The 13,006-nt window shown below is 45.1% G+C and overlaps 1 protein-coding gene across 1 annotated transcript; it reads left to right on the top strand.

Moving 5' to 3' along the window:
* Positions 1–6,187: 6,187 nt before the first annotated feature.
* On the top strand, positions 6,188–12,332 carry LOC120307281 (cholinesterase-like; the record flags this gene model as incomplete). Its single annotated transcript, XM_039341853.1, has 3 exons — positions 6,188–6,279; positions 9,270–9,813; positions 12,169–12,332. Coding segments are annotated over exons 2-3 (673 nt in total), but the record flags the coding sequence as incomplete, so codon positions are not given.
* Between the last annotated feature and the right edge of the window lie 674 nt (positions 12,333–13,006).

The following is a 13,006-nucleotide window of genomic DNA, read 5'->3' as shown; positions in this document are numbered from 1 at the left end:
ACAAACAAACTCAATTGGAATTCCAAGGACAAAATTTTATTTGGATAAAGCTTTTGTTTTTTTCTCATGCAGGAGAAAAGGCCACATGCACAATTTTAAAAAGCATATATTTATACCCTCTCACGAAGCTGGTTCCCCCCACCCCTATTGTATTCAACAGCCCTCCTGCTCATCCCGATCAATTAATCCGAAATGCCTAAACAGAAGACATTTCTTTTTCCCTTCCCAGGAAAAAGACCCTTGCATCTATACCTATTGTGTTAACCATGGCAAGTCCATGGCCTACTTTTTTCTAGCATAAACTCTTATCTTTATTTTTGTATTTCCTCTGCTTGCGGTTATGGCTGACTTCCTAAGAACAAGTTACATGTCTGAGAGCTAAGCAACAATCTTGCACTTCTAAAAGCTCAAGTAACTCCATTTTAGAACTATGCTTAAACTTCAGCTGTGTCATTAGGATTAGTTTTCTTCATAAGATCATTAAACAATTTCTGATCTTATTATCCCTTACAATCCACCCATTTCTCTTTTCTTCCTTTCAGAGATTTTTACTCCTGATTTAAATCAGACAATGGTATCAAACTTACCGACTCTTCTTCATCCATAGATTTACCTTTCACTCTTAGCATTAACATTTTTTCTCCATTCTGCATTTGTTTCTGCATCAAAATTACTTGCATACGTTCAATGGAATATTGAATAGTTCTTATCATATATTGGATAAGAGGCAGATCAAACGTATCAGTCCTCCTACTGCCATAAGCAAAATGATTCCCCACTTCTGCCATCCTCCCCCAAGTACCTGACCTATCCAGGAGGTGTCCAAGATACCTGTCCATGTTTGTACTGGGATTCCCAATTTTTCTCCTTGCTGTATTGGGAGAAGGAAGAAACTGGGTTTGATTGCATCCATTCCATTGCTCCATTCCATCCTTTGGGAAGTATTGCATAAGAATATCTACCACAAATCCAATACATCCCATCAGGTGCTTTCCATCTTAGGGAAACATTTTCCTGGACTATTGCATAGTTCCTTTCAATTAAATAATATTTTGAAAAGAGTTGCAGGGTCAGTTCTATTTTCACCACTCCACCAGGTTACCCTCTACTGCCCTAGTATACTGAGGTAACTTTAGAGATAAAGGCATCTTCCTAACCACAAAACATGGCAGATCAACTTCTGCAGAGTTGGGGGTTTGACTTCCTTCACCCAGAAATGCTATGTTGGAATAGATTGTTTAATACTTACTGAAAATCAACTACATTTTTATTGCACAACAAAACATATATTTGGGCACTTTTCTGAGCTGGAAAGCCAAACAGCAGATTCATGCAGGTTTGCACACCACAGATAGTGACTGCGCCCCATTTGATTGAAGTTCTCTGCATTTCCACTGTTCTGTTTCAGGAAAAGAGGCATTGAGACGAAGCAACGAGTTCCAACTGTCTCCTTTATTGCAACACCAACAGAACAGGTTTTTATTTATTTATTTATTTATGAGACTTATATACCGCTTTAAGTGCAAGCACTCTCTAAGCGGTGTACACCAGTAAGAAATGTATATATATATATTTACATTGCCCCCAACAATCTGGGTCCTCATTTTAAAATAGTGTGGCCCCCTTTTATAGTCCCCCAGCACAATACCTTTCTGGCCAATCATTGCAAAGGCTGGAAGCAGCCTTTCTTGTCCTGGGCATCCACATGGTCTGCCTGAGCCAATCGCTGCAGCCTGTGCCTGCCGGCCCAGGACATAACACCCCTCCCCGCTTAGCTAAAATAATAAGGCACACTTATTATTTTAAATACTCCAACACTCCATTATATTGCTTACATTGCATCTATATATACACAACACTACAGTCTTGCTATCGCCATGCTCCCCACTCCCCTTGAGCTGCATTACTTAACCCAGACTGCCAGGCCTGCCCATGAACTGACAAGGACCGTACATAGTCTTGTAAGTATTTGGGAGGACCTCTGGCCCGCCCTGATCTTCTCATGTCCTGTGTGTGTGCCTGGCCTGCCAGCTCGCCTGCCAGGCTAGGCAGACCAGGACTTTGTTGCCCCAAAGACCCAGCTGCTGACTGGCTGAATTTGCTAAATCCAAGCCAGGGTTCCTTGGGGGGGGGGGGTGGAATTCCCCAAGTCCAGTGGTGGGGTGGAATTCCCCATGTCCCCAATGGATTCCTCTTGGGAGCACTGTCCCTCGAGCCCTAGATCAGCAGCTGGAGTGGCCTGAGTGCCAGAGGCCGGAGCTGCCTCCATGGCGAACCCCCTTTCTGCGGACTCCCTGTTTGGAGTAATAGCTGAAGCCTGGGGATGTTGGAGAGACCGTGGTCCACAATCGTAATTGTGGTCTTCCTCCCCCCCCCCTGAGAGCAGAGCTAGGAGTGGAAGAGTTGCTGGGAAGCCTCCAGCGCAGTTGGTCAATGTGACATTGGATCACACGACCATCGTCCAAGGCCACGTCGTATGACAGCAGCCCAGAGACCTTGCATACCACTGCTGTGATCCAAAGATGTCCTGGTCCATAGTTCCTTGCCCAGACCAGATCTCCCACTTGTAGTCTCCTAGGTGACAACGGCTGTGACACCTGTGAAGCCACCCGGTTTGGGTGCAATCTGTCCAGTTTCGTGATGAGGCGGCGACCCCAGAGAAGTTCAGCTGGGCTCTTTCCAGTAGCTGTGCATGGTGTGGTGTGGTGGCAAAGAAGAAAGTCCGCTAACCTGTGATGCCAGGTCCCGTGAGTGATCCTCTTTAAGGCATCCTTGGTTGTGCGAACCATTCGTTCAGCCTGGCCGTTGGAAGCTGGATGGAACAGTGCAGATGTGGCATGCCGGATCATGTTGGCCTGGAGGAACGCCTTGAACTCCAATGATGTGAATTGGGGCCCGTTGTCGGAGACAAGGACATCTGGAAGTCCATGTGCCACGAAGATCCCTCTCAGCACCTGGATGGTCCTACCAGTGGTAGTGGAGGAGACAGGCATGACCTCTAGCCATTGGAATGGCTGTCCACGAGAATTAAGAAGAATTGCCCCTGAAAGGGCCCAGCGTAGTCGATATGGACCCTCGACCATGGGGTATGAATCTCCTCCCACTTATGAACTGGGGCCTGGAGCATCTCTGGCCTTGACTGTTGACAAACAGTGCACCCGTGGACCTGGGCCTTGACATCTTTGTCGAGCCCAGGCCACCAAAGATGGCTTCATCCATTCCTGGATGTCGCTCATGCAGAGACTGCAGGACTCTAGTCCTCAATGAGGTTGGGATTACTACTCGGCTACCCCATAGGACACACCCCTTGAAGGTGGAAATCTCGTGCTTCCTCTGCCAGAAGCTCTGGAATTCTGAGCCTGGACATGTGTCAGGCCATCCAGACAATGCCCAAGTCAGCACGTGTGTTAGCGTGTGATCGGTGGCTTTTCTGCAGCCACATCCCTAGCACTGAGGGGAGATTCAGGCAAGTCCTGAATAGACAGGATGCAATTGGCAGGTGCTGGATCTGCCTCTATCTGCTGTAATGGCAACCTGCTGAGACCATCTGCATGACCCATTTCTTTACCTGGCTTGTGAACCAGTGTATGGTCATATGCAGACAGGAAGATAGACCTGTGTGGGGTTTATTTGTTCATTGTGAACAACCCCAGCAGTGGCTTATGGTCTGTAAAGACCGTGAAGTGGTGGGCATATACTAAGTCATGGAACTTCTTTATGCCAGCCACTATGGCTAAGGCTTCCCTATCTATTTGTGCATAATTGCGTTCAGCTGATGATAGGGTTCTAGAGTAGTATGCTATTTGGACTTGCGTTCCATCAGCCTTCAAGTGACTTAACACAGCCCCAACCCCATAAGGGGACGCATCACAGGCGATCCATACTGGCAAGTTCTCATTGAAGTGCGCGAGGACCGCATTTGAAGAGAGCAAGGTCTTGACCTCTTTGAAGCTCTTTTCGTGTGCTTGTGTCCACTGCCAAGGGGCCTGTTTGTCTAAGAGCTGGTGTAACGGCTCAGCCACTGCAGCCTTGTGAGGAAGGAATGAGTGGTAAAAATTTAGCAGTCCCAGAAAGGCCTGAAGTTCACCCTTAGATTTGGGACTTGGGGCCTGCTGAATTGCATGCAGCTTGGATTCAGCAGGGTGGATGCCCTGAGCATCAATGCGGAATCCTAGAAACTCCGTGGAGGTAACCCCGATCTTGCACTTGTCTTGCTTAAGCTTCAGCCCCTCTTGGCGGAAACGTAGCAAAACAGCTCTCAGCCTTTTGGCTAAACTGTCAGCTGAGTCCCCAGCGATGAGGACATCGTCAAAGTACGAGCAAACGCCAGGGATATTTTGGAGAGTTCACTCCATTACACTGTGGAAGATGCCAGGGGCCACGTTTACCCCAAATTGCAATCTTCGTACCTTGAATGCCCCCCTGTGAGTCACTATAGTTTGGGCCTCGGCCGTTTTCTCATCAACTGGCAATTGTTGATAGGCCTGAGCCAGGTCAAGCTTAGCAAAGATCTGGCCCCCCTTGAGGGAGGCTAGAATGTGACTGATCACTGGTACTGGGTATGAATGCTGCTGCAGCGCTTTGTTAAGCGTGCACTTGTAGTCCACACAGATTCGGACTTCACCATTGGCCTACTGTCCACAGTCTCTAAGATACCATGTTGAATCAGTTTATCCAGCTCTGCATCTATTTTACCCTTTAAGGCAAAGAGCACCCTGTGTGGCTTGATTCTAATGGGGGCTACGGCTGGGTCTAGCCTCAGAGAAATAGGAGGGCCTTTGTAGGAGCCAAGTTCTGGACTAAATACATCTGCAAACTCCTTGCAGACCCCAGCCAGGCCTGTTGTTTGCACGCTGTGTATTCCAGTCACCTGAATTCCCAGGGCCTCAAACCAGTCGAGTCCAATGAGACTTGTATGGTCTCCCCCAACCACAACTACATCCAGTAGCCCCTCAAAATTCCTACGCTGCACCTTGAGTGTGGCCTCCCCCCTCACGTTGACTCTGGAATTTTGGAAATCTGTGAGGATAAAGTTTGACGGCCTGAGTTTCACCCGTAGGCTGCTTCTGCTGCAGACCTTGTTAAAGATATCTAAGAAGATGATCAATAGAGCAAGGCCTTCACAGCTCCATCTGCTGCTTCTTCGGCTGAAACTTTCCTCAGGACATCTTGGAACGTGAGGCCTTCCTTCGCGAAGAGCCTCTGCTGCAACTCCCGGCTTCACAGGCCACAGACCAGCCAATCCCTCAGTCCCTTCTCCAAGTCTTTGAATTCACAGGCCGCAACAAACTCTGCTGCAGACTCACCAGGCCTCTGGTCCCTCTGCTCGAACGTGTGTCGCCAGGCAATCACTGAGAACTTGGGTTCAAAATGCTCTCGAAGCATCCTCTTCAATTCTGTGTAGGTGATTGATTCCAGTGGGGCTGGGGCGACCAGATTCTCCACAATCTCGAAGGTCTCTTGCCCACACACACATAGCAGCGTGACAGCTTTGAGGTCATCTTCATGAATTTGATTCACCTGGAGGTAGTTCTCCACCCAGGCCACATACGAGCTCCAGCGTTCTGGGTGAGCTGTGTCAAATTCTGAAAGCTGGCCTATCTTTCCATCGTTTCAGCCCAGGAACTTAGCCCATGCCTCTTGCAGCAAGGATTGAGAAGGGGCCCCCTTTTCTGAGCTCACCTCCAGCGTCTCAGTGCTGGCAGGCTAAGTCAATCTCCAGGAGCCACATTTCTCCGAGCTGCAAGCCCCCTGTGGTGAGTCAGCTTGGCTTCTTAATCTGTTTGCCTTGCAGGCATCCCATCCTCGTCGCCAATGTTCTGTTTCAGGAAAAGAGGCATTGAGACGAAGCAACGAGTTCCAACAGTCTCCTTTATTGCAACACCAACAGAACAGGTTTTAAAAATGGTGCAGCCCCCTTTTATAGCCCCCCATCACAATACCTTGCTGGCTAATCATTGCAAAAGCTGGAAGCAGCCTTTCTTGTCCCGGGCATCCACATGGTCTGCCCAGGCCAATTGCTGCAGCCTGTGCCTGCCAGCCCAAGACATAACATCCAGCACTTTAATCTTGGAGTCTTTGCCAATATTTGCAACTTCCTCCTCCTTAATGGGCAGAATCCAATTGGTCAATGCACCCTCCTGTCATATATCACATTGCTCTTTCCATTATCATTATTTGTGAGAGAGCAAGATACAGTCTGGTCATTTCTACTGTTTCCTTCTTTGGAATAAGCCGAGGGTAATATTTACAAGCAGTCCCTTTAAAACTGATAAACAGGTAAGTCTGAAGAATTTTTAAAAATCAGTATTTTTCAGAGAATTGGAAGATGATTTTTAGGAAAAGGACTAGAATTTCTGTTAATTGTTAATCCTATTGCAGGCTAGGCATATGTAAAGAGACAACAATCTCTTCAGCAATAAAAGGAAACTTATTTATTTAAGAAATTTTATATCGCCACCCAATTGACTCTCAGAGACTCTGGGCAGCTTATGATTGCAGCATTTCCAGAATCACATGATCAAAATTTGGATGCCTGACAACTGGCATGTATATATGACGGTTGCCGTGTCTCAGAGTCATGTGATCACCTTTTGTGACCTTCTGACAAGGAAAGGCAATGAGGAAGCCAGATTCACTTAACAGCTATGTTACTAACTTAACCTCTACAGTGATGCACTTAACAACTGTGGCAAGAAAGATCATAAAATGGATAAAAATGTGCTTAACTGTCTTGCTTAGCAACAGAAAGTTTGGGCTCAATTGTCAGAAGTCAAGGACTACCTGTACTGCAGCCAAATTCAAGAGTACAAATCCTAAAGTTGATTAACTTTTCAGTTGGTTGAACAACTGTGGCAGGAAAAGGGAAACTCAGACAAATCAAGATTAGCATTCATGTATGAAAGGACTACAATGGTAGAAAGCTCAGTTTTTAAAATTACTTTCTCCATTGTGGAAATTGTTTCATTTATTTTTATTGATGGCTGTATGCCACCCAGTGTCACTTTTTGTGAGATAGGTAGACTTATAAAGATGAGAAATAAACATAAACTTTATTTAACAAAGGTATATAGCCATCCAGCTAATGAAGGAAAAGTAAATTCAGGTCAAATCAGTCCTCATAGGTAAGAGAACTGATCAACTTGTGTACAACGCAATTAAACATCATAGGTATTAAAAGCTTCAGAAATAAATGAAAGCAAACTTGTGGGAGAAAAACTTCCATCTAAACACAATATAACCATTACACATGCTCCCCCTGAGCTCCCTAAGATTGCTGGGAAAACCACATTTTGAGGGCCTTCTAAAAGGCTAACAGGGTTTTGGAGATTGGGAATGTTTACAACAGAACAATTCCAGTTTTATGGCTTAGTGTAAAAATAAATCTGGAAATTTGTTTAGATGTTGAAAAGTAAAGAGCACTGCCCCAAATTATGATGGTCTACAATCAGCCATGGTTCCAGATGGAAAATCCTAAAAAAAGAGGATGTTTGTGTGTATGTCGGAGAGATTCAACTGTATACTTGGATAATTTAAAGCACGATCAGAAGCAGTAAAAATGTTGACGGGACCATTTTGCATTGTTATTTATTTCAGTTATATCTTAGCTATAATCCACAAGATAGGGATTGGTACACCAAGTTCCAAAAAGGGATTTTGGAATAAGTTAAAAAGATAGAATATACTATCAGGGAATGGTGCAGCAGGTGTCCAAATGAAGTCAGAGATGCTGACACAAACTTGTAGTTTTATATAAATAAATATATTTACAGCAAATGAGATAGTTAGGCAAACAGGAATATTGTGAGGTAAATCATAGAGCACATAGGAGAAAAAGGCGGGAAACAAGGAAACTCTCCCCAGCAACCAATCACAGCATAGATTGCCTCATTCAGGAGCCAGCTATTTCCAACCAATCAACTATAACTATGTGTTCTGTACAACTCCACTCTTCTAGCTACTAGATTTAAATATCTTAACATATACGTAACAAACAATATATACCAAAACTGTATTAGTAACCCTGGAGAGGATCTAGCAGCAATTCTGTGTCAAAACTGTCCATTCGCTGAGCAAGGGGATCGGTAACCAGGAGTCCTAAACGGTTCTTTTGGAACCTTGGAGACACATGATGGAGAAGGGCAAAGGTGACTGAGTCACTACCTGCTCACCATTGGTCTCCTCAGCAAAAATAAAAAAAGGAATCCCGCCATCATAATAAATCAATGATGAATTGGCATTAGGTGGGCTTATACAGTAAGGAATAATCTCATATTGGTTGTAACTTTTTCCAGGTCCACCAACTTGTCCTACAGTTGCAATGTCTTCTCTGCTATGCCCTTCTCTCTGGTGCTGCCTCCTCCTCCTCTTTCCATTAGCCTCCAGTTCTTCTTCTAATGGGGACACAGTGGTCATAACCAGCAGTGGCCCTATTAAGGGCAAGCAGTTCCTGGCTGGCCCTGGATCTGTGACAGCCTATCTAGGCATTCCTTACGCTGAGCCTCCCCTGGGAAAGTTGCGCTTACAGAAACCTCTTCCACATCAGCCATGGAATCAAACATTGGAGGCCACCAGCTTTGGCAATTCCTGTCCTCAATTTATTTTCGCGGATGAGCCTGAAGCAAATATATGGTCTCCTAAAACACCACTGTCAGAAGATTGCCTTTCCCTCAACATCTGGGTGCCGCACCCACAACCTTCTTCATTAGTGCCTATTTTGGTCTGGATACATGGAGGGGGATATTTAGGAGGCACATCTTCTGTGGATGTGTTCAATGGGGCATCCTTGGCTGCCACTGAGAATGTCATTGTGGTCACCATTAATTATCGCTTGGGAGCCTTAGGCTTTCTTTACTTGCCACCAGTTGCTCCAGGGAACCTAGGCTTATGGGACCAACAGTTGGCACTGAGGTGGATAAAAGAGAATGCAGCTGCCTTTAGGGGAGACCCTTCTCGGGTGACCATTGTTGGCCAGAGTGTCGGAGGAGCTTCTGTGAATTTCCATCTTCTTGCACCAAAAAGCCAGGACCTTTTTGCCCAAGCGGTGATCCAGAGTGGAACAGCCAATGCTTTCTGGGCTTGGAGGTCTCCTGAGGAAGCCAAACGGTTATCGCTTGAATTCGTTCATTTGCTAGGTTGTTCCAAGGGTAATAATGTCGGTGTTGGGCATTGTCTGCAAACAAAACATATTTCTGAATTTATTGAGTATGAAATATATCTGTACTACAAACTTGGATTCCTTCTGAATTTTCCCTTTAAACCAACTGTAGATGAGGATCTTTTGCTTGGTGATCCGGAAAAGCTCATGGAAGAGGGGCAAATTCAGGTCAAACCAATCCTCATAGGTAAGACCTCTGATGAAGGGGGCTCATTTGTCTCCTATATTTTCTCTGACATCAACGAAAATCTCATCAATCAGGAGCAGCTTCTGGACGGGATAAGACTGTTGGTGGCAAATGCAACTGAAGATTTTGTTCAGACAATTGCCCTGAGGTACAGTGAAGGAAATCAAGGCCCAACAAAATACCGCTCTGCTCTGTCCCAATTCTTTGCAGATTGGGTCTTTGTATGCCCAATGATTGAAGTTGCAAGAAATTTTCGGAAAACTGGGAGTCCTATATATGCCTATTTATTCTCACATCACACTTCAGGGTCAGTTTGTTCTGAATGGATTGGGGCATTCCATGGTGCTGAGATTCCTTACATTTTTGGGACCCTTGAATCAGTGCTGCCTGTCAATCAAACATACACAGAGGCTGAGGCCAGACTGAGCCGTAAGATGATGCAATACTGGGCAGAGTTTGCCAGAACTGGGTAAGTGGTTCACTTTATTTCTATAAATTTGTATTTTAAATCCAAAGAAAGCCATTCAACAAATGTACTTTGTGTCTAAAGTAATGCAGCCAGGGCTTTTTTTCTCATAGAAGGCCCAGAACGGAGTTCCGGCACCTTTTTTGGATGGAACCTTGTAGGGCAGGCAAGGCGGGTTGTATGATGTGTGTGAGTTCTGGCACTTTTTTTAAAAAAAAAAAAAAGCACTGAGCGCAGCCATACAATAATGCATGCTATTCCTTTGCCAATGTTTATAAGTAACGTTAATACAGATAGTAGTCTATTTGTGACCACAATTGAAACTAGAATTTTGATTGCTAAGCAAGGTGGTTGTTAAGTGAGTCATCCCAATTTAATGATCCTTTTTACCATAGTTGTTAAGCAAATCACTGCTCTTGTTAACTGTGAATTGAGCTTCCTCCACTGATTTTGCTTGTTGAAAATCAGCTGGGAAGATTGCAAATGGTCATCACTTGACCCCTAGATTCTGCAGTGATTGTAAATATATGCCACTTGCCAAGCACCCAAATTCTGATCACATGACCATGGGGATGCTGCAGTAGTTGTAAGTGCATGGGCCAGTTGTAAATCACTTTTTTCAGCCTCCGTTGTAACCTTGAACGGATGTTAAACAAACGGTTGTAAGTCAACTTGTTAATCTGTAAGTCAACTGTCCCAGTTGTACTGGGAAAAGCCCTGAAATTTTTAAGGATTCTTAATTATGTTAATTCTAGGTAATCGTTCTTTTATAGTTCAATGTTATCACACATATTCCAGGTATACTATTTCTGCAAGTGGAATAAAGAAAGAAAGAAGAAGAAGAAGAAGCAGAGCATTACTGTACGATTAGGAGAATGCGCAAAGGTGTAAGGTCCTGCCTCAACTTTAGCCTCGGGAAAGCATGACTCTTGAAACAGGCATCATTTCAAAAGAGTTGTTTTACTGAGAGAAAGTGATTGCAGGGAAGTAAGATGGAATCCGAAGTTCCCGCACAAATGTGTTAAGCTAAAAGTCCTATTTCCCCAGCTCCACCCCAATACCCCAGTCCATCAGGAGCCAATCCGCTGGTGTGAAGATGTCGTGAGAACTTTGAACCGAAAAGCTGATAACCGGCTGTTCTCTGGTGCCTAATCCTCACTAGCTTCAGGAGTCAAAACAGATGGCCCTGAAGACTCTTTCCCCACTCCCTATTTTCCATGCAGATACATCAAAGCGAAAGCAGGAACAATTTAGGAACATCCTCAATCCACAATGACTCGTGCTCCCTCTCCCCTTGGAATGGCAGCTGTTATGTCCCGAGCCTTTGCAAACGGCTCGGGCGTTTGCAGGCAGTCCCGGGCAGGTGCAAAGCTGCCCGGGACCAGACAGGCTGTCGCCAGCGCCGTGCGCATGCGCGGGTGCTGGCGCGGGAAAAGTAACCCATTTACCCGGGAGTTGCCTATATAAGAGGCTGCGAGGCGTTTGGGCGAGGCTGAAGCCATCTTCCTGTAAGCTGAACGCTGAATAAAAGAAACTGAGAACTCCAGCTGCTTCTTGTGTCTGTTTTCCCGCCACGGACTCAACAGCAGCGTTCTAATAGGGACTTGACAAAAGGCTTGCAAGGGAGTAAGTAGTAAAGGGAAACTCCCAAGATGGAGGGTGCCCAGGGTGTGAGGAATGGAGGAATGGATTGGGAGTGGTAGATTTCAAGAGCCTACGAGGAGCTGACCTGGGTTTGGATCAGCAGCCCTGCCCCTCTTCACAATCTCTTGTGCGGAGGATGGATGAAATCTCGAGTGCTACTGAACTTTGAACTCCACTGATATTGAACTTTGGCTGCTGTGGTTGAGCATCCATGACCGTGGGAAATTGCAAATGGTGGTAAAGGTGAGTCAGTTGTCAAGCACCAAAAATATGATCATGTGATCACATAGTGTGTGGGGTTTTTTTTTGTGTGTGTCAGCACGTCCGTGTGTGCGGTCATCATAACTCCAAAAATGAGTGGTAAGTACCGCTGGGGAAATCCATTGTAACTTCCAATACTTGTTAAGTGACCAGTCATAATGTGAGGACTACTCATATTGTCCTTCTTGTAGCTATATTACTGCATACTTTGTACCAGTTGTAGATCTGTGCAATAATTACTATGAAGAAAGTAGTGAAGCAAAGTTCTTCTTCAACTTTGCAACAAGTAGAAAAGTTGAATTGTTCATAAATAGAAGCTGACCACGGATCGTGTTGGACTGAGGGCATCCCCACCCCTCCCTCAAAGTCCTCTTTGGGAGTTTCCCTTGGCTGGAGTTTCTCAGATCAATACGAGTCTCTTTGGAAAATCAGCATCCTTTTCTTCCTCCATAGGAATCCTTCGGGTTTGGTGGCCACCGAGGCTGAGTGGCCGCTCTATAATGCCACGGAGCAGAATTTCTTCCTTCTTAATACTGAGTCATCCAAGGAAGTGGAGAAAGAGCCTGATCACAATTGTGGTTTTTTAAAGAGGCATTTTTCAAAGGCTGAAGACCCACGTAAGTTTGGCTATTAGTTCTGTTTTTGGAGGGGAGTGCTTGGTTGATGAAAAAGATATTTCTAAACATATTTATATTCAATTTTACAGGTCTTAGGAGATCTCTATGTAAGCCTTGGTTGTTCACATAAAGATAACAACAATAATCATAATTATAATAATCCCAAAACATCTGCATCACCACTTGACCACGATCAGCATTGACAAAATCCCTGTCAGTCAATTGCAAAAGGCAGCTTTACTTGGAACAGCTTACATCCTGCAATGATACCTTTAATACCATCAAACAATATCTGCCTATCCCAGCTCTTTGGGAAGGACTGGCTAGGTCAGTGATGGCGAACCTTTTAGAGACCGAATGACCAAACTGCAACCCAAAACCCACTTATGTATCATCAGGTGCCGGGTGGGCGTGGCCAATTGGGTGGGCATGGCTGCGGTGGTAACGGCAGACTGGGTGGGACTAAAAAATTCAATCAATCAATTCCAACTTTGCGAGATCTTTTTTTTCCCCGCGAGAAGTTAAAATTGATTGATTAACTTTTTTTTTTTTTAACATGGTGGTGGAGGCCTAAAGTGAAAACGTTTTATAAAACCCAGCTGAAGGCCTAGGACTGGGGCGACGGTGCGTGTGCTCACAGAGATGGCTCTGCGTGCCACCTGTGGCACATGTGC

The sequence above is a fragment of the Crotalus tigris genome, unplaced genomic scaffold (assembly GCF_016545835.1).
Source record: "Crotalus tigris isolate CLP2741 ecotype Arizona unplaced genomic scaffold, ASM1654583v1 scf7180000017773.841730, whole genome shotgun sequence".
Lineage (NCBI taxonomy): Eukaryota > Metazoa > Chordata > Lepidosauria > Squamata > Viperidae > Crotalus > Crotalus tigris.
This window is presented reverse-complemented; position numbering and strand designations above follow the sequence as displayed.